A 22,877-nucleotide genomic window follows, 5' to 3' on the forward strand; every position below is an offset into this window, starting at 1 on the left:
ACACACCAACACTCCACACATATACAACCCTGCATTCACACACCAACACTCCACACATATACAACCCTGCATTCACACACCAACACTCCACACATATACAACCCTGCATTCACACACCAACACTCCACACATATACAACCTTGCATTCACACACCAACACTCCACACATATACAACCCTGCATTCACACACCAACACTCAACATATATACAATCCTGCTTTCACACACCAACACTCCACACATATACAACCCTGCATTCACACACCAACACTCCACACATATACAACCCTGCATTCACACACCAACACTCAACATATATACAATCCTGCTTTCACACACCAACACTCCACACATATACAACCCTGCATTCACACACCAACACTCCACACATATACAACCCTGCATTCACACACCAACACTCCACACATATACAACCCTGCATTCACACACCAACACTCAACATATATACAATCCTGCTTTCACACACCAACACTCCACACATATACAACCCTGCATTCACACACCAACACTCCACACATATACAACCCTGCATTTACACACCAACACTCCACACATATATAACCCTGCCTTCACACACACTGACCCTTTGCACACAAATGAATCTGCATTCACTTACACTCCATACAAATACAACCCTGCATACACACTTTGTGAACATAACTGAATAATTAAAATTATGTGCATACACATTTACCTTGAAGGGAATAGTTTTTATATTTTCTAAATAATTCCATCAGAGCATTAATCATTGCTGTCACTAGCACCCATAATTTACCACAAATTGAAAAAAATATAAAACAAGGCCACCCAAAGACTCTGTGTTGCGTGAGTTTTCATTTCAGAAGTTCATATGAGTATCTTTTTAATTTGCAGTGTGCTTTTGAGACTATCTGCACTATTGTGTGTTATCTTATTTACTTCTGAGGAATTCCTTAAGTGGCTGATTCCAGAACATTTTGATACCTTGGTATAAATATTGCACTTTACATATAGTATATGCACTCTACAGAAGCAGATTTTTGAGGTATTTGGCACTGAGAATATTTTTAATAGACACATCTGTGCGTTTCATGTGGAGAATGTGAGGCAATCAAAACTCAAACTCTGATAGGCATTACAAATTGACTATCTCACTTTTATACCTGTTCATATAACAGGTATACTCAATATAAAGCAAGCTAAGGGTATAATAGCACAAATTTTCTTTAAATTCTGTTATTACTCTGATCAGCCACAACATTAAAACCGCTGGCAGGTGACATGAATAACATTGATTGTATTGTCACAATGGCACCTGTTGGACCCTGCTCAAACAAGCTTACAGTCTAGAGTGGGTGAGGTATAAAACCACAGTAGGAAGGGTTTTTAGGGAGACAGCAAATAGACATGGTGGGAAAGTAACAGAGCTGGAGGGGAGAGTGGAGTATGGCCCTACACTAATAGGTGTGTGTAGCACTTTATAGGGCTCATTACAGCAGAGGAAGATTACAGTAAATGGAATAATAATGCAGAAATACTAAGGGGTACAAAATATCCTTTGGGATAGGAAGTCCCTGCCACACAATCTGGTACAGTGAGTCTTGGCACAATTTGTCTGTATTACAAAAAACTAAACAAAACAAATTGTTATTGATTGTGGATACAGATCTTCAACTCTTAAAGTGGTACTGTAACTTTGCAGGTTTTGTTTTTAAATTAATCTTTACTTATACTTCTATTTCCCCCCCTTTTTTTTTTCTTTCTTAAGTGATTTGAAACGGTCATGGTAGTAGGAGTCAGTATGTGCAGTGTTTCAGGTTGACACACTGCACATTCAGAGTTATTTTAATTGTGTGCTTGGAGCTAGTTGTACTGGCGACAGACAGGATAACTATTTTTCTTGCATGCAGAGGCTGCAAGCGCAAGATCATTTTCCCCTCTCAAGAAACCTGTGCGTGCACCCTCCAGCATCCCTCAGCTAATTGCATTGTTTTTTTAATATGAGAATCAAGTCACTGGACCTCCCGAGGCTCATGTGATGTCAGACAGAGGTGTGAACATCATCGCCGGGAGATTTGCCAGGTGCTGGATTAGGGAACTAACTCATAGTGCCCAATACGGCATATTACATCAAAAAGGTGCCCCTCCTCAAAAAGGTTGGAATAACCCTTTAATTGTTTGCTTTTTGTGCATGTAACACTTGGCAATATTTGGCAATAGGCAGAAATTAAAGGGTTGCTCCAATCACAATGATAATTTCCTCTTTTAGAAGTAGTAATTGGTGTCCACAGAAATGTTTTACGGGTGGGGGGGGGGGGGGGGGGGGCATCATTGTAATAACATCCATGCTCTGCCACTTTTGACATTGTTATGGTATAAAACATAGAGTTGAGAAACATGATGCAAAAGCTTAATAGAAGAATCAAGTTGTCTGATTTGATACACACACTGACACAGATACAGATGCAAAAACTGACATACATACAGATACAGACACATGAAAAAACACATACACAGATCAAAACACTGCCACACATGCAAATACACAGACACACACACTGGCACACATGCAGATACAGAGACACACAGAAGCAAACACTGAAAGTCATCTAGATACACAGATACACACACCGACACACATATACAAACACTGCCACAGAGGCACAGACATACAGATACAAACACTAATGTTAAACTTGCTTTGTTTCATTTTTTACACGCATGACAAATTTTATTCAGCAATAAGTTTTGACTATTCAGACGAAGATGCATTCTGCATCTACCCCCACCTTATTTTCTCCCTTTGTGTCTTACATCCCCTTAAGTCCCCTAGTGTCAGGATTAGTGTTTGATCCAGCACGTAAAACGGTATAGCACGGATGACAAATAAGAACACAGAAAGGGACGCAGCGATGAGGAAAGCCAGGAGTCAGGATACCAGAATATAGAGAAGTCAATAAACAAAGCCAAAGTCAAAAACCAGGTAGAAAACTAATAACAGGAACGCACTCTCGGACAACCACAAGGGAAACCACGACAGGGCACTGAGCAGGATGAGAACTGGGCCTAAATACCCCTCCTTTAGTTCTGATAGGCTGTAACCGGCCTTTGACCCCAAAGTCAGTTACCAGGTTTCATTTGCATAATTGCTGCTCAGCATTAACCCTTCTGTGGATTAGGTTGCTGCTCGGCACAACTTTTCCTGTGTGGACAGTAAATGTCATTAACCACATTTCTATAAGCAGATGAATACATGACACCTAGTCCCTCCAAGTGTCTCATCCCCCCCATGTGTCTCATTCTCCCCCAACCCCTCCATGTGTCTTATTCTCCCACCAGCCCCCAATGTGTCTCACCCTCCCACACCTCCATATTTAATTCTCCCCTCCCTCCAGCCCCACCATGTGTCTCATTCTTCACCCCTGCCCCCAACAAGTGTGTCATCCACCCCATCCCCTACATGTGTTTCATTCTCCCCCCAAGTGATCCACCCCACCCAGCCTCTCCAAATGTCTCATTCTTCCCACAGCCACTCCATGGGTATTAATCTGCCCCCCAATCTCCCATGTGTCTTATACAGACCCCCAGCCCCTCCATGTGTCTCATCCCCTCCTATGCCTATTGACCACCATGCCAAGCAGACAGCGGCTAGAGGATCTTCTGTTTCTGTCAGGAAGTGCTCACTGAGAGAACTTCCTGACAGACTGTGGCCTGCTTGGGCCACGCTACATACAGTGAATGGCATGTAGTGGAGCGCTGTGCTTCCCTTATTCCGGTCACCTGGAGACCGCGCCCCCCGGCCGGTCCGACTGTGCACCGGCCCTGAAGTTGTGCCGGACAACCCACAGAGTGCCCGACTGCTTGGTATGCCCTTTTTGAAGGGCCAAGTGCAAATATCCAAAGGGGGGGGGAGCGCCACCCCCTGTAGACGCCCATGGTCATGGTGGCAGAAGTCAGTATGTGCAGTGTTTCAGCCCATGTGGGCCAGCCCAGCACAAGTGACTTTGGCAGCACATAACTCAGTTCTGGATTGCCAAATGTCTGTTCCTTTGTGCAGCTCTCCCCACCTCCTAACCAGCTTGATTTTCTCCAATGACCCACCACCCTCTCCCCCTTCACTTGCTGTCTCAGAGCACACGCATGTGCTCTGAGTCGTTAAATGGTCCACTCAAATTGCTGGATTCCAAAAAACTATAACCCTTTTTTATGGTTATGGAGGAATGGGGGTCTACGGAATAATACCCAGTCGGGCATTATTTATTTAAAAAAAAAAAAAAAGATATGTAGTAAGTAATAAGTTTGGAGAAACCCTTTAAGCAAAGTTCCATTTTAGAAGCTAAGCAAATTTACCCACAATCCATCAGTCTAAAGAGTTCCACAGAAGGGTAGACTGAAGACCTTGTAGACAAAAGAAAACAAAATGGTGGCCCCCACATACTGCGACTCTGTGCAAAGAATAAAACATAATAAATAATAAATAAAGGCAAGAGGGAGAATAATTATTAAGATACACAGAGCATATAGAAACGAAAAGTAAAAGTAAAATAAATGACAGCACCACTTTAAGGGCTTTGTTTTTGGAAATTAGCATTTGACCATTTAATACACACACAATGGTGACTGCTCCAAGTCCCTGTGGCTTATGCAGTTTTTGTTGGTTTAAGGTGGAGACTGATGGAAAGAGCCAGGATGTCAGCAATTACCTCTTTATTCTGACTTGAGCAGGAAGCTCTGAACTGCTGCTAGGAAGTTATTTGCAAAGAGCGAGATAAGAGAAGTACTTCGTTCTGAGAATTCTTATGTAAAACTTTTTCAGAAGAGGTAATGAACGATAAAGAAAGAACTAGCAGGGAATGTAATGTTCAACATCCCACGAAACAAACTGTGAAAAAAAAAAAAAAGGACAAGTAAACATAAAACAATGAGCTTTGGATACAAATTTTCTAAATATGGTTTTTTTTTCAATTAATTTATATAATTTTTCATTTTGATATTTTATGAAAAATTAAAAAAAAAGATAGACAGGGGAAAAGTAACAACAAAACAAAAAAAAACATAAATATCTAATACATTTTATAAAAGAAAAGAAAAATAATCTATATATATATAAAAGAACAATTGGCATTCTAAGAAGATTTATTACTTGCTACATTGTTTTGAAGGCCAGTGCTAGGGTCATACTTTATTTTTTTGTAACAATGTATTTTTTGTAACAATGCCAAGCAGAATGTCCCTTCTGCCCACTCAACTAACCACATCAATTCTATAGTATAGTAGATGCTTTTTTATTTTTATTTTTCCTTCCTATGCTCTGTCAATTTGTGTTGGTAGCCATAACAGTAGCAATGAATTAATCAAATGGCAAGTAATCTGTAAAATTCAAGAAAACACAAATTTATGTGATATTTTGAGCATATATCTTCAACATTTAAATCAGTAACACAATTATATTAACAAAAGTGTATTTTGTTCAGATAGGAGAAATTAGACAAATTATAATTTTTTGCAATTATTTCCAATTGTTCATTTTTATGATTATTTTGGTTTTAGACATATATTGCTCCAATTACCTAAATATATAAGAAGCTAATAAACAGAAACCAGATAGCAATGTAATTAAGGATACAACATGTTATCTTTAGGGGGAATAGATTACCCAGTTCAGAAAATCTAGTAATAAATATGAGTTGTATAAATTTAATTAAAACATTTTTTTTTTATGAAACCTTATGAACATGTTACAATTAATTCATTAGAATAGGTGTATAAATATATACACACACACACAATAAAACATGACACTTTTTGTATTTTGTAGTTTTATTATTATTTTTCTTTAGATTTGTTCTGAATTTATAACATTTTATTATTTTTTTTGCATCATTTTGTGGAAATGTTTAAACACATCTCAACTCGGCTTAGTCTTTTCGTTTTACTAGTTTTTATTTTGGTTTATTTTGTAGAAACTCGCAAAATACTAATGAACGAAATGGTCTGGCATTTCAGAAACTGCACTAAAACGTATTAAAACCATTAAAAATAAAATGTGAACTATATCAGCTCGTGGTCTGAGATACACGGGGGGCTTTATTAAACTGTTATCTGTGGAGATTAAAAAATGTATAATTAAAATTTTAAAAAGTTAATTTTGAGAAACAAAAATAACATTTCCAAGTCAGCTATGTTAGTAGATTGTCTATTTTCTTTAAAATGTGAATTTCTCCCCACAGATCGCACTTTAGTTTAGTGCATAGCGCGGTATATCTCTCTCCCCCCTCCCCCCAGGCTGGCTGACAGGACTGGCAGTGGTGGCGCGAGCCCCCCTCGCCGATTCAAACGCTAACGGTAACAGCCAGGTCACAGGCTGCGAATCAGACTGCACTCGAGACCAGCCGGACGCTGACGTCACAAAGAAGGGAGGAGGGGGGAGCCGAGGGAAGGTTCTATAGAGAGACAGAGAGCGCGTGGTGGAGGGGAGTCCTGGAGCAAACCGATCAGCGCTGGTTTGAGCTGGCCCGTCACCATGGAGACGGCGAGCGCCCTATAAAGAGCGGCGAGGGAGGCCCTTCTGTTTTCAGTCCGCCTCTGGCTTCCTGGGTGTGCAGGTCTTTGCACGCGGCTCCCGTGCCTTCCATCTTATTTTTCCTCAGCTATTATTTTTTTCTTCTCCTGGGTGCTTTGCGCCTCGATGGGTACAGATTTCGTAAATGCTTTTTAAGGTAAGACTTGGCTTCTGCTTGTCCTGGGGCTGTGTCTGACTGGGAGCCGGGCGATGAATGAATGGCTGCGCCATGGCGTGCGTCAGCGATATTCCAGTCTGTTCCCGAGGATTGCCGGGCAGTGCTGCCCGCACGGGGTGACCGGCGGTGGATTGACTGATGCGAGCTGTGAAATGTAGTTCACTCCGGTTAGAGTGCCACATGGTAACCGTTAGTCTATGGGGAAAATGATCTCCCACTCCCATCACGCTCTGTGACTCCAGTCTCTGGCTACAGGAGCGCTCACAGCTGGCACTGTTGGGAGTTGGGCTCCTGTTAAAACATGGGGCTAGATACAAAGGGTATTTCTGGGATAAAGAGAGATTATCCCCACCCTCTAATAATATTGTAATGCGCTACAGAATCTGTTGGCGCTATATAAATGGCAATAATAATTATCCAGGTTATTCACTAAAGTGAGAATTGCTGCGAATTCAAAGTTAATTTCAGGTCCAAGTGGCCAAACTAAGGCAAAAACAATTAGAAAAACTCCATGTCCTCTATGGTTTTGGTTGGACTGCCCGGGAGGTAATCTCGAAATTCACATTAAATTCCCACTTTAGTGAATAACCTTGTGTGGCGTATCTGCATTGTGGTGATGGTTTGCGTAACGTTACATTGCTGGTACGTTTTACACGTGTGCTTTTGGGATGTCCATATGTTCCATGGGAACATGGGATGAGCGTGGCACACTGCGTGGACATGATTGCTGGCTTCTCACCATCCCCCATGATCTATGGTATGACGTCCTCCCCTGACAATTAAGGTCAGTGAGTCAGGGTTGGACGGTAACCAGTCCTAGAGGAAAGCCGTCCTTTTGACACTATTGGAGCAAAGGGTAACTGTAGCAAGTTAGTGAGCCGCGTTGGCTGTGGCTGGTGCGTCACAGCTGAATTTTGCCGGCTGCTAAGTCATGCCTGCATGTGACACGCGGCCGGTCTCTCTCGTAAAGGAAAAGGCGTGGCTTATCAGCCATTCATTAAATGGGTTGGGTGGGTGATATAAGGTGTCCTTTTACAAGTGGCTTGGTGGAGGCTCTTGCTTGAAAGGTCTGAGTCAGACTGCTATTTATCATATGGTGACGTTTACAGAAAAACTTTCCTTCTCTTCCAGAACGCCGACAGCACAGCAGTTAAGAACGGCTCTTTTGAGAGCGTCGGTCTAGTCTTATACTTGCCGGGCTTCTATTTCACTGGAGAGCCTCCTTGGGAGCAAAGCTGAGGCTTTCTTTACTATAAACCCCATCTCTTACTTGTCCATGTGAGTATATATCTATTTCTGAAACAGCTGCTGGTTTTATGTCTTTTGACTTGAATCTGTGTTTTGTATCATGTACTTATGGTTTTTTCTTTCTCCCTTGCAGTTTGTTGCATACTTTATTTTGAACCGTTTTTTTATATTGCGACAATGAACACCTTTGCTTGCGAAGACTTTGACTTCAGCTTTCTGGAAGAAGGCTTTACTGCCCGGGATATTGTGGAGCAGAAAATTAATGAAGTGTCTCTGTCTGTAAGTGAAGTCTATCTTGGAAATCTATAGTGTTATTGATTGTGCTCAAAGTGTTTGTGTGTTCACTGCATCTTTATCTTTCAGGATGACAAAGATGCTTTCTATGTTGCTGACCTTGGTGATGTTGTCAAGAAGCATATACGCTGGTTTAAAGCTCTCCCACGCGTAACTCCATTCTATGCTGTTAAGTGCAATGACAGCAGAGCAGTTGTGAAGACTCTCGCCATCATGGGGGCAGGGTTTGACTGTGCTAGTAAGGTTGGTATAAATCTCTTAAACCTTCTGAAACTCCATGACTAAACCTGGCTGTCTATTAAAATATTTTAATAGATGGTATTGGAGGGGGGCACAGGGTGGACCAGAACTGGTGCATAATATATTCACAATGTTGTCAAGTCTGGAAATATTAAGGATAACTCCAACTCCTAAAGTGCTCTAGCAGTTAACTGCATGTCTTGCTTGTGGCAATTTCAAGATATATTGGCATTCTTATGAACTTTAGCATGTCTCCCTGGTAGCCAAGCTGACAGCTAGCTGGGCTTCTGGTCACATAACTTGAGCAGTCATTCACACAAGTGAGATCTTCTGTAGGGAATCAGTTTTTTTTCCCTATGAGAACTTTTTCCAATTTAATGTGACACTATATATATATAAATCCAGTAGTCCTACAGATGGTAATCTATAAAATGTCTGTGGCTACTGCACACATACTATCTTGTTAATCATGCATGCATTAATGTGGTATGATTTCTTTTTTTACCTTAGACTGAAATTCAACTTGTACAGAGTATTGGTGTGACCCCCGATAGAATAATCTATGCAAACCCTTGCAAGCAAGTCTCTCAAATAAAATATGCAGCTAGTTGCGGTGTTGAGAAGATGACTTTTGACAGTGAAGTTGAACTGATGAAGGTGGCACGGAATCATCCAAATGCTAAGTACGTTCTGTGATCTGCTATATAGTATTTCCATATATGGGGACTTTGAAAGTCGTGTGATATTTTACCTTTATATATTTTAAGTGACATTGGTCATCCGCTTAATGTAGTGATTCTGGTGTCTTTAGCCTGTCCCTGCATGCTTTTAAATGAAAATGCAGTGCCTAGCATTGATGCCTAGTAACCAGTCTTGTGGCCATCCCTCATACAGCCACAAGAGGTGCCGCACTGGTGTTCAGCTTCTCCGTGCAGAGTGTGGAGACGCTGAACGCTCTCCATAGAGATTAATTGATTCAATGCATCTCTAAGATGCTGATTTGGTACAGCATTTTGCTGTGCATTTGCAATAGGCTGCCAATGCTTTCCTATAGGAAAGCATTGGTTTGGCTGAGATACTTTTGTATTCCTGACTCTATATAGTATTTTAAAATAGAGCAGACCGACCTGATCTTGTTGACTTTAAACAATGTTGGTTTTGGTCTGCTGGTTGTGTTAATTCTGTCAATGGCCTATCCTCTCTGTACTGCAAGGAGGTAAAAATTTGAATTAAAACTTATCCATGGTACTGCTGTCACTTGGCTAAGTTTTAAACCAACTTGGTCAGAATTGCAAATGCAGAAGGGTAGTGACATGTGTTGAGATGGATGAATTGCAGCGAGCAGTTTGCCATTTACCTATTTCTCTAAGGTTGGAGTGCCCCTTCAAGCAACAACTTGTTTTTAATAAAAACTGTTTAGATTGCATAACTTTTCATGCGTTATTCCATAACTTGTTATAAATGTCCTATTATAGGACTGTCGGACTGTGTGAGTGCCAATACCACTGTTTTCACAAAATCAGAAGTTCATAGAACTGCAGATATAAAACTTATTATTTAGTCCAACATCTGCAGCTTTTGAATGACACTTAAAGTGACCCTAAACTTCTCCCTTTCTCCATAGACTGGTTTTGCGTATTGCAACAGATGACTCCAAAGCAGTTTGTCGTCTTAGTGTCAAATTTGGTGCCACTCTTAAAACAAGCAGAATACTTCTGGAACGAGCAAAGGATCTGAATGTAGACATCATTGGTGTAAGGTATGTTTGAAAGCCTGGTCTGTGTAAATGCGTTTTTCAACCTAGGAAAACCTGGTTGCAAAAAACTAACATGTTCTATTTTTCAAAATTCTAGCTTCCATGTTGGAAGTGGATGCACAGACCCTCAAACATTTGTGCAAGCTGTTTCTGATGCTCGTTGTGTCTTTGATATGGGGGTAAGTAAAAGTTGACAATGGTTCTAGAGCATGCCACCATGCTTTTGTGTGGCTTGCCTAGATTGGCCCTTAAGTCAAAGGCCTGTATTAAATACAACTGGCAGTACACAAGAAAAGGACACTGTAGCATTAAACTGGTTAGTGCCTGGAATTGCCTGGCACGGTTGCTGCATTGTGTTAAATCATTTGTGAGCAGTTTAACACTGAATAGAGATTACATGTCTTCTCTTTGCAATGGCACTGTGGGCTGAATAAGCCAGCTGATGCGCTCAACCAATCACAGTTGCTCAAACTATTGAATCTTAATTAGCCCAAGAGGCACAGTGGATGGACTGCTGGGGACTGTCATGTAGAATTAAAACATTAAACTGTTTCAATGGAAGACATTTTCCAAGGGGTGCCAAACGGTATGACCACTTCTATGAGATGAAGTGCCTGTTTAAGATAAATAATTACAAGTAATATTGGTGTGATTTTTGTTCTGGGTGTGACCACTCCTAGCTAACATAACTGGTCTTATTCATCTGGGATAAGGTGGGTTGGCAAAGTTTCAAACATCCACATGTTATGCAAATTAAAATGGATAAAACGAGGACTGAGATGTGTAGTCCAATTTTTGTCTAGTATTCTAACTTGCATCTAAAAATATTTTATAGGCTGAACTTGGATTTAACATGCATTTACTTGACATTGGTGGTGGATTTCCTGGATCGGAGGATGTAAAGCTTAAATTTGAAGAGGTATGTACTAAATATACATTAAATCACTGTGTAAAGAACCTGTATTACTCGTACCATCAATCGGTTCTCATTTTATTTGGGAAAGCTTATTACATTACAATGTAGTATGTGCATAGGGTTTTAATATATAAATGTAGAAACCTGAACTTCAACTTTCTTTTCTATAAAGGTAACATCTGTGATTAATCCTGCTCTGGATAAATACTTCCCAGTTGACTCTGGAGTGAAGATAATCTCAGAACCTGGCCGATACTATGTTGCATCAGCATTCACCTTGGCTGTTAACATAATCGCAAAGAAAGTGATGCTAAGTGAACAGACTGGTTCTGATGGTATGTCTTGCATGTTAAAACTCAGCATAACTGCTTGCATGATGTAACACTTGTCTATTTTTAAAAAGCTTTGATTTTGGCATGTGGAGAGAATCCCTTTAAAGTGGAGGTTTTGTGTTTTTAACAGATGAGGAAGATGGTGCCAATGACAAGACTCTTATGTACTATGTAAACGATGGTGTATATGGGTCCTTTAACTGCATCTTGTATGATCACGCACATGTCAAGCCAGTTTTGCAAAAGGTATGGAATCTTACTCTTTTGGACACCAAGCATGTATAATTTTTTTTTTTGTGCTTTCTTCCCACTCTGGGATTATCTTTTGACTGAGCAAGCTTTCAACTTGGCAACATCTCTAGGCAGGTGCTCTAATATGCCCAGCTATATAAAAAAAAAATCTCTCAATTGCTTTTAAAATGTGACTCCTTGATGTGTTTTGGATTTGACCTTGCACAACTGCCCTCTCCATTAATGTATTGATTTAATTTTTTTTCCTTGTGGCAGAAACCAAAGCCAGATGAGCAGTTTTACTCCAGCAGTATCTGGGGACCAACATGTGATGGACTCGATCGTATAGTTGAGCGTTTTGATTTGCCTGAACTTCAGGTTGGTGACTGGATGCTGTTTGAGAACATGGGCGCCTATACTGTTGCTGCATCTTCAACATTTAATGGATTCCAGCGTCCAACACTGTACTATGTAATGTCAAGACCTTACTGGTACGTTTTCTTTCATGGTTTATATATGTACTATTGTAAGCTGTCTTAAAAACAAGTAAACTTAAGGTAAACTTTTTTTTTTTTTCACTTCTTAGGCAATTGATGCTGAGTATTAAGGAACATGGTATCGTTCCTGAAGTTCACGACTTGAACACTCTTCCTGTGTCTTGTGCTTGGGAAAGTGGACTTGAGCTGAATCCTACAACCTGCAATTCTGCCAGTGTTGGTGTAGTTTCCCTGACTCTGTAACTGTAGAAGTCTTCAATAGTAGCATAAGGTTTTGGGACCATTTAATTTAATTTTATTCTATTTAGAAATAACTCCAGTGTATGCAACAAACTGGATGACTGTGAGATGGGGGTCACATTTAACTGTGTTCCTATGGAAACAACTCTTTTGTTACACATTTTTAATTTTATCGTTTACTTGAGATACTAGTGCCCTCAAGCATTTGTAGCTTGAATGCACTGACAAAATCAAACCTGCTTTTTTTTTTTACAAATAAACTTTGAAAGCCAACGTGTCTGCATTTATTAAACTGTCTAGGTGCAAGTATGTTATGTGTAAGCCTACACTCGGATTTTTTTAAATTGGCAAACTGTAGCAAGAGAAACTATATGAACAAAGCGATTAATTCCTAAATTGCACAAAGCGATTAATTCCTAAATTGCACAAAGCGATTATTCCTAAATTGCACAACAATGAGCAGTAGGCCTGCATGGGCATTGTTTAAACAACTTTGTTAAATGTATTTTGCTTAGAATGCCCACTTAAAGGGACACTAAAACTTTAATTCCGTAATGTTAAATGTTTCCCGGTTTAGCTTATTGGGCTCCCGTGCTAAAGGGTAACTCTTAAGTAAAAAAAAATCTAAAGCTCTGTCAAAGCCTTGGCTTGTTACACTTAAACAAAAAGCATGAGCATGCAAGATTCATTATCCAATACAAACTATTGGTGTTTGGTTTCTAAAGTCCGCTATTCAATTACAGGGATAATCTAATAACAAAATAACTTCACCTTAAACTATTTTGGCATATAGATGCTTGCTCTTAAAAATGGCTTTTCTCAAACATCACAGGGTGTGTTGTGCCCCCAATTCTCCATACAATTGCCGTATAGGTGTCAACTAATGCCCAGAGGGCTTCAGACTACTATTCCAATAACTAAATAATGCGGTGTCTGCAACACTCGTCAGAAAAAGCATTGGCTTGGTGTATGTTGCAGTTTCCACAAATGCATGGCATGGTCTGTATGCTTGAAGCATTTGGGCAAAAGTCACGAGCTTGACTACAGTAGAGAACATTTGAGTGAAACCTGACATGGATCTAGTCTGTGCTAGATTACACATTCTGAAAGCTTGGTGACTGACCGTCATAGGACAGACAGGTGGCTTATCTTCCTTTTATGAAGACTAAAGCACACCTTGTAACTATTAAGTCAGAAATTTCACATCTGTCTCTGGTAATGCTGGGCTTACCTTTAGTTGGTGTAGTTGAAATGGAACACATCTCCCACTGTAGTGTTGATAGAAATTAATATCACAAATCTGTGCAGCATACGAAAAATGTCTATTCAGTACCCTCCAAAAAAAAAAAAAAAAAACTAGCTCTTAGATCCTGTAGAACCTAAACTGCCATCTTAACCCACCAGTCTTTAGCGTGGCTAAGCACCATGGAATCTGCAGCCTAAAAACACCACTCAACGCCTAGATGTTACAATAACGAACAACCAGTCATCAAAAGGCCACCAAACCATGAACAGAATAAATGGTAGTTTTGGAAGAGGGAAAACAGGCCAACTCCCCCTGACAAACAATATAACTACACACTCAACTGTGAATTACATGTAAACTATTTTTCATCTAATATACCTGGGTGAGGTTAAAGGATAATTTTTGTTCAGCCAAACATTCGATTTAAAATGGATCCGGTGTTCAGTTCAATATAGAAACAGGCAGTACACTGTAACTTTGAACTGGAGCTATGGCACAGACTAATGGAGCCAGGACACCAGGTAAAGGGATCTAGTAAATCCTTGGACAAAATCCTCTGTACACTGGCATGAGCGCTTTCCCATGAACTAGGAGAATTTCCTTGTTACTCATTGTTCAGAAACCAGAACATGTTTTACCTAAAGGACCCCATATCTGCTAAAACTAAAACCTCTCTAGTTGAGACACTAACCCATAGCTAAAGGGAAGTAATTATACAGCTCTTTCTATGAACTCCTTATTTTTAAATCTTCGCATACTCCCCTCATTCAATCCACTTTTTTATTTTCTAACTTCACCTCCTTTTGATCTTTCTTCATTGACTTACCATCTCACCTCACTATCGCCCCTTTACATGAAATCTTCCGCTACCATTCTCATTCACTTTCCATTTACTCCCAATCAATCACTGATATATTCACATTTCCTTACTGTCCCATCACAGTATTTAATTTTCAGTCATTATGATTCTTCTGTCCCCTGATCAATCTGACAGTAGAAGGTTTAGGTGAGTTACTAAGTTAACTGCTTAGAACATAATGTCTTCAGCCATATTGCTTTAGCTGGTGGAAAATGTGGAGAGCCCCACATGCCTGTATACAACTGCCCCCTTCCTTCCCATTACACTTTTTTTTTCTCGTTTTCATGCTAAAACTGCAGTGCACTAATGTGAAATTGAATAAAGCCAATCAGAAAAAAAAGTGGTGATAATGTATGTGACAAACGTGCTTCTGTAAAACTTGCATCCATATGTATGTAACAATGTTCTGTTTAGGATTTTTGAGGACGTGGAAAAATTTCTCAGAGTTCTGAAAAGTCCACTAGAAGAAAACCATTGCATATCTATATATATATATATATATATATATATATTTATTTTTTTTCCTTCCCCCAAAGTGCTGTTGGTTGCCTTATGCGTGGTCTTCTGAGTAAGACTTCACTGAGGGCCTCATCAATGCCCCTTCATCTGCTGGCCTCCAGTGTGAGATGGGGATCCTAATGGTTCAAACAGCAGGCATCTCTACGCATATATATATATATATATATATGTGCTCGGAATTTATCTAATATGTAATGGAATGTAGAAGGAGAAGCAAAGTTGGTTGAGGTTTGCTGAAACCAACATACGAGTAGGCCTGTAAAAGAGGGCCCACAAAGGTGAATTGTTAATATAGATGGGTTTAGGTGGGTGGGGACAAACAGCTTGCACAACAAAGGTAAGTAGGGGGGTAGGGTTTAAATAGGATCATAACTCCACCCACAAATTCAGGCCAAATGGCGTCCAACTTGTGCTCGGAATTTATCTAATACGTAATGGAATGTAGAAGGAGAAGCAAAGTTGGTTGAGGTGTGCCCAAACCAACGTACGAGTAGGCCTGTAAAAGAGGGCAAAAAGAGGATTAAAAGAAAACACACTTTATTGCAAGTTAATACGGCTTGTGTACTGAAAGCTAGTAAGGAGCTTTTACTCTGATTGAGGTATATATGTAACTAAGCTGAGGATTACCTGTGGCCCCATCACCTAGTGATGTGGACTGGGGTGTAAGAGCTTGGAACCGCTGATGCAGCAGAGAGACCAGCGAAGGAAGCCATGATGTAGCTTTACCTTAATGGGATGTTTAGACATGAAGTAATGGATTAGTACTGATAGTGTGTGGCTGACCTTGGATACGTAAAACGGAGTGGCAGCATAGGAGGTATAAATAAGATGCTTGATATGAAGGTTTAGAGAAAAAGGCAAAAAGTACAATAGTTTAGAAAAGTCTTGAATCAAGCAAACTCTACTTGTGACATGAAACAATATACAAACCCCTGGCGTGAATGATAGAGTAGTCGTGAAACTGCATGAAGCCACAAAATAGTTAGAGGATGGCTGCCCGAATGTAGGCCAGGTGTCATAGTGAAGGGTGAATAGATAGTAGATTAAAGGCGTTGGATAAGTCCATCTTGCTCAACCAAGCCTTACTACTTGCTAAGTGATAGCTTGTATGGCATGATCGATTTGCGTAGTGCAGTGAGAACTCCATAGCGGGAATGAGGGAGTTTGATGCTGGGAATGGATGTAGAGTGCGGTGCGGAAGAGGTCTATGATCAGACATATTATAGGGTATAGTGAATTTCTACATCGATGGGAATGGTACGCCAAGATGAGAAGTGTGAAGACCGTAAGGAGGTGATCGTGAACCCAGCGTATGACTGCTGTGGACAGAAGGTGGTCCACCGTAAGAGGGTCAATGGGTGCAGATAATAGGTTAGGGCATACGAGTGTACTGTGGGAATGGCGATAAGGCCCGTGTGAACCCCTGTGAGAAACCCGGCACCAGAATCTACCAGATGCCTAGCTGGGTGTAAATGCAGATAGTATATTAGGATAACAATGTTAACCTTAGTTGGGCGTATCTTAGGTGACAGATGGGCTGCGTATGTGGACTAGGTGTAGATACTGGAGCAGATGTGCAAAACCCTGCATGTAGTGAAATAGCATACCCCAGGATTAAAGTCATAGTGCACCCGAGCCTTCCCCAGAAATGAAATGGTCAGCCCAGCTTGTCCCTCTGGCCGCCTCCCTAACTAGTGCGTGGGTTGAAGGGGTGGTGAGAAGTGGAAGTAGCTGTCTCTATGCGAGAGGCAATGATAAACAGAGGAATGGAAAGCTTGGTTAAGTCGTGGGTGTCACTCTTTGGAGTACTGAAATGTCGCCAAGAATATAACCTTTGTACTGTAGGGAGTCTTGTGAAGTTAAGTAGTGATGTTAGTTTAACATCCTTTCCATCGAGAATTACTTTCTCCATGGAAATTGGAACAGGGTGGGCTGGTGAGACGTATGGAGTAGTGCTAGTGGGTGGTGGGGGACGGGGAAGGAAATGAGGGGTAAGCCAGACTGTATGATCGAGATGCGCCTGCCGGGCTTAACGAGACACCTGGTGAGGCTATAGCCGATTCCATTTATCAGCCTGTTAATCATTTGGAGGCTGGCCAGGATAGCGACTGGGGTCTCCTGATTGGAATCTGAGGAGTAAGCTGACGGCCCTTGTGAGCTAGAGCCGGGCCTGGGAACATTGGGCTGAGCCGTTGTGTAGCCCTAAAGAAGGGCGAGCGAGGTGGCTAACTATGATTTGGTCGTGGGGCTGAACCTTGGTGTTGAGGTGGGGTGTAGACCTTGCGGGACTGTAGAATTACTTAGGATAGCTAAGGCCAGCACCTAACCCTCAATGCCAGTTCTCTAGCCTAATGGGTCTCTTAGAATGGTGTGATGTAACGTATGTAGATACTTAACCTTGAGTGTTTGTCCTCTTTACTTGGGCAACGCGCCGGAAGATTACAATATATTCTTGCGCCTGCAGGGAACGGGCCCGGTCTGGGAAACCTTAGGGGGAAAAAGGGGCTGAGGCGTGCCACTAATATAATGAGTGTAAAAATGTTGAACGTATGAGAAGGTGTGTATCAGAGATACTGTAACGTACGAACGTGGGTAAGCTGAGGGACCTGAACGTTGGTCCGTAAATTAGAGACAAGCCCCCTGGGTTCCCATAAATGTGAATTTTTTGAATGATACGAAGGCAAAGTGAGGCCTTAAGGAGAAACGTAATCATAGTGAGTAAGATTACCAATACCTGATATTGCAATGCAGGGAACCAGGTAGCCTGTAGGTTGTTGATGGCGTAGGACTTGGTAATGATATGTAGAAATACATGACAAAACATGTACCGTTAAATATAGTAGTAATATGGTGGATTATGATGAGATTGTTGTTGACATTTTGTGAGGAATCTTAGCCCTGGTACGTTTTGAAGTGTAGAGACCACTTTGGGAGGTTGTATGAGGCCGTGGAGGCTGAATGAGGCCTCAAGGGAAAACGTAAAAATAGTAAACCTTCTTACCTGTTACCGAAATGCAGGATACTGGGTACCTCTTCTTGGAGCTCTGTTTGAAGAAAAGTACAAGTAGTAGCAAGGTGGTGTAGGTTTGTGTGATTGATGTTTTAAACGCCGTGAGGAATCTCAGAACTGGCCTGTTAGAAGTTTTAGAACCCACTTTGGGAGGTGGGGAGGCTGAATGAGGCCGTGGAGGCTGAATGAGGCCTCGAGGGAAAAAGAGATCTGGTAAACCTACTTACCTGATACAGTAATACAGGGTACTGGGATACAGCTTCTTGAAGGCTGGTTGGAGGAAAGTGGAGGCGTATTATATACGTAAATTCTAAAAGAAAGAGTCAAACTGTGCCTTTAAGAAGATTACCCTGTGAAAAATAGATGTCCCACAATTATGTGACCATGGACGGAATTTTTTAAAAAAAACACATATATTTCACCCAGTGGTGACTTAAGGGGCCATATAATAAACTTAACATCATATAGGAAAACATTTTATGTGAGTGCTTGGTATAAGTAAAGAGACATAACTAGATATTTTATAGTAGATTAGTAAATTAAAAACACTGTAGCCCCTTCCGTTCAGTTAACCGAATGAACAGGAGTACTATAAATAGAAAGAACTCCCTCATTCGGTAAATGGAACACACGAAAGGATTTAAACGAAAGCCAATTGAATAATCAGCTGCAGGCTGTAACATGTAAATAAACGAAAGGTTACATGAAAAAGCCGTTTGAACGTGTTCGGCTGAACGAACGTACGGAAGAACAGACGAACGTAGGGTAAGTGTGTACGTACGGTACATAGAATTCAAGGAAAGTAAATGAAAGCGTGTGTATTCCGCGTTCGGCTGTTAGCCGCACGAACGCGGAAGTACACGAACAGCGTAACAGCACGAATAAGTAAGTAATGAAGGGAGCCTATCCCCGCGTTTTTAGGCCCGAACGTGAGAAATAGCCGAACGCTATTTCCCACGTTATGCTTACGTGGACGTGCCAGTCTCGTGGCCGGAAGCCGGGTAGCGAGTAGGGAAGTCGGGTACTTGCTGGTGTGAGGAAAACTGAAAAAGCTTAAAAACGAAGTTGTTTTTTTTTTACACAATTACTCACTAAACTACGAATTCACCGAGGAATTTCAAATGTAACGCTAAAATAGCTCAACTGGAAACATGGATGACTTGGACATTTTTTCCAGTTCGGTTATTTAGAAAATGTATTTGTTACTTCTTTCCTTATAACCCTGTTAATGTTATATTTACGTAATTGTTCATTTGCAGCTGGTAGAGATCCTTAAAGCAAAATAACACTTGAATATCCCAACATGGGGATTTTTTTTTTTATCACCCGAGAGGAACTCATTGTTATAAATAATGGTCCACCTGTTATGTCCTTTTAAACAGAACATAACTCATAAGAACATGTCCCTTTAAATAGAAATATATGTGTATGTGTGTATGTATGTATGTATGTATGTATGTATGTATGTATGTATGTATGTATGTATGTATGTATATATATATATATATATATTTTAGCCCATATTTAAGAATGGACATGGGGAGGGGTGGGCTAGAGCCTGGAGTGAAAAGTGGGTTGCAGACCTCCTGTAATGGCTCCTATGAGTTCTGAGTAATTCTGAGCATTACTTCAGGTTACCACGGCAACTCTCTGATACTATGAGTTCAGAGCTCATTACCCCAGGTCTGCAATAGCAGACAACGAGAGCATAGGCTCTCCACACTGGACCACCACGGATAGGTATGACGGCCCCTCTCCTCCCGGACATAAACTAACTGAGGGGATTGTCTGTGTGTATTGGTGCCTGTCTATATGTGTGTGTGCTTGTGCATGTCTGTGTGCAGGGTCAGACTGGGAATAACCGATCTTGTCTAGAAAATGCTGTACTTTTTTTTTTGGTAAGAAAAATCATTGTAATAAACAGAAGCAAAAATATAGCAGTAAGAGGTAACACCACTATTAGTGCTCATGACATCTCAGTATTACAGAGCCACATTGGGGTGACCTATCTGGAGCATGGTCACGATCAGCCGATCCCCTTTGGACACCAAGTACAGTCTCTCGGAGGGATGAGCCGCTGGGATACCGTAGGCCCAGTGGGTGACTGGCGCGAGGCCATAGTGTGTTGTTTGTAGGGACTAATGCTGCTTGAGGGTCGAGAAGGTGCGTACAGCTGGTTAGCTGCTGGAGTAGTCTGACCTCTCGGTTTCCCCTTCCGAGAGTGCAGATGGTGTGGCAGATGCACTCTCCGCCCAATTTAATACATTGCCCCCGCCTCCCCCCCAATTTATTACACTGCCTCCCTCCTCCCAATTTAATACACTGCCCTCCTCCAATTTAATACACTGTCCTCCCCCTTCCTCTGCCCAATTTATTACATTGCGCCTCCTCCCCCCAATTTAATACACTACCACCCTCCTCCCAATTTAATACACTGCCCCCTCCCCCCAATTTAATACACTGTCCCCTCCCCACAATTTAATACACTGCCCCCTCCCCCCAATTTAATACACTGTCCCCTCCCCCCAATTTAATACACTACCACCCTCCTCCCAATTTAATACACTGCCCCCTCCCCCCAATTTAATACACTGCCCCCTCCCCACAATTTAATACACTGCCCCTCCCCCCAATTTAATACACTGTCCCCTCCCCACAATTTAATACACTGTCCCCTCCCCACAATTTAATACACTGTCCCCTCCCCACAATTTAATACACTGTCCCCTCCCCACAATTTGATACACTGTTCCCTCCCCACAATTTAATACACTGTCCCCCTCCTCCCAATTTAATACACTGCCCTCCCCCCAATTTAATACACTGCCCCTCCCCCCAATTTAATACACTGTCCCCTCCCCCCAATTTAATACACTGTCCCCTCCCCACAATTTAATACACTGCCCCCTCCCCCCAATTTAATACACTGTCCCCTCCCCCCAATTTAATACACTACCACCCTCCTCCCAATTTAATACACTGCCCCCTCCCCACAATTTAATACACTGCCCCCTCCCCCCAATTTAATACACTGTCCCCTCCCCACAATTTAATACACTGTCCCCTCCCCACAATTTAATACACTGTCCCCTCCCCACAATTTAATACACTGTCCCCTCCCCACAATTTAATACACTGTTCCCTCCCCACAATTTAATACACTGTCCCCCTCCTCCCAATTTAATACACTGTCCCCTCCCCACAATTTAATACACTGTCCCCTCCCCACAATTTAATACACTGCCCCCTCCCCACAATTTAATACACTGTCCCCTCCCCACAATTTAATACACTGTCCCCTCCCCACAATTTAATACACTGCCACCCTCCTCCCAATTTAATACACTGCCCCCCTCCTCCCAATTTAATACACTGTCCCCTCCCCACAATTTAATACACTGTCCCCTCCCCACAATTTAATACACTGTCCCCTCCCCACAATTTAATACCCTGTCCCCTCCCCACAATTTAATACACTGTCCCCTCCCCACAATTTAATACCCTGCCCCCTCCCCACAATTTAATACACTGTCCCCTCCCCACAATTTAATACACTGCCACCCTCCTCCCAATTTAATACCCTGTCCCCTCCCCACAATTTAATACCCTGTCCCCTCCCCACAATTTAATACCCTGCCCCCACCTCACAATTTACTACCCCCAACCCCAAGATTAGCCATCCACCAGTTCCAGCCTGCACAAGCTGTTCTCTGCTCAAGCTTAGCTCATTGGCAGTCAGGAGTCAGGGCTTAGGTCTGAAGAGATAACAGAAACTGCTAGTTGGGAGATTCCAGCTCTCCTTCTTTCTGAGAGGAGGTGTGGAGCCGAGCCCAGAGAACCATAGGATTTTAGACAGGTCGTATCTTTTAACCTTGGATCCTATATACTGTATGTGCTATCCCATTTTTTAGCTCTTGTTTCTTTGTTAAGTCTCATTAGCTAATTTGTCTTTCTTTGTTATTTATGTTGAGTGAGTGAGGTACACTCTTGGTGATAGCACGTTTTGACTTTCATGTTTGCGCTATAGTACATCTCTTAAAGAATAACAAAATATTATTCCCGAAAAACGCATGTCAAAAAAGTTATACATTGATTTGCATGTCAATGATCAAATAAGTATTTGACCCCTTCGACTTTGTTTCATCCCTCCTCAGGGACTATTTCTCGTTTGAATTGATTGATTGATATATTTAAAAAAAAATTGATGTATTTTAATATGTGGTATTTAATACAGTTTCTATATATACTGTTATTTGTAGTCAATAACCCTTTTCAATCCCCCTTTCTAACCTGTTTCGCCCGTCCACCCATTTATTATAAACACTTCATCCTAAATACATCGGACTTCCTTGATGTGGAACGCATGCGCCACCACGAGACTATGGCGGACATAATGACAATGCTGAAACGCATGCATGGAACGCATGACGTCTTCGCACACAGGACACAATGACGCCAGGCGGACACAAGCAGGAAGTAATCATGTGAAGATCGTGATCAGCCGGAGAAAGACAGAAGAAACCTATAGGAGGGAGATTTGGAGTGATTGTGGGGTGTATATGTGTGGGAGGGAGAGGAGCAGGGGAGGGCTGGCAGCCTTAGGCCTGGGGGGCAAAACCAGTCAAGTGGCCCATTGCGCCACCAAATCAGTTCACCATCCATGCCCACCTTTTTCTGGTTTTATAACGGATATTGATGTAATGCTAATCAGTAGCTCTTTGCCATACCCGCTCCTTCACGGCTCTGACT

At 41.6% G+C, this 22,877-nt stretch overlaps 1 protein-coding gene across 1 annotated transcript; it reads left to right on the forward strand.

Moving 5' to 3' along the window:
- The first annotated feature begins 6,513 nt into the window (after positions 1–6,513).
- Positions 6,514–12,767, forward strand: ODC1 (ornithine decarboxylase 1). Its single transcript, XM_063442163.1, has 12 exons — positions 6,514–6,719; positions 7,872–8,018; positions 8,122–8,267; positions 8,352–8,525; positions 9,033–9,205; positions 10,147–10,281; positions 10,376–10,457; positions 11,114–11,197; positions 11,367–11,529; positions 11,657–11,772; positions 12,034–12,248; positions 12,344–12,767. Exons 3-12 carry the CDS (start codon positions 8,166–8,168, stop codon positions 12,495–12,497), a joined length of 1,398 nt encoding a protein of 465 aa, XP_063298233.1. The 5' UTR covers positions 6,514–6,719; positions 7,872–8,018; positions 8,122–8,165; the 3' UTR covers positions 12,498–12,767.
- The last annotated feature ends 10,110 nt before the right edge of the window (positions 12,768–22,877 follow it).

Source organism: Pelobates fuscus, chromosome 2 (assembly GCF_036172605.1).
Source record: "Pelobates fuscus isolate aPelFus1 chromosome 2, aPelFus1.pri, whole genome shotgun sequence".
Classification (NCBI taxonomy): domain Eukaryota; kingdom Metazoa; phylum Chordata; class Amphibia; order Anura; family Pelobatidae; genus Pelobates; species Pelobates fuscus.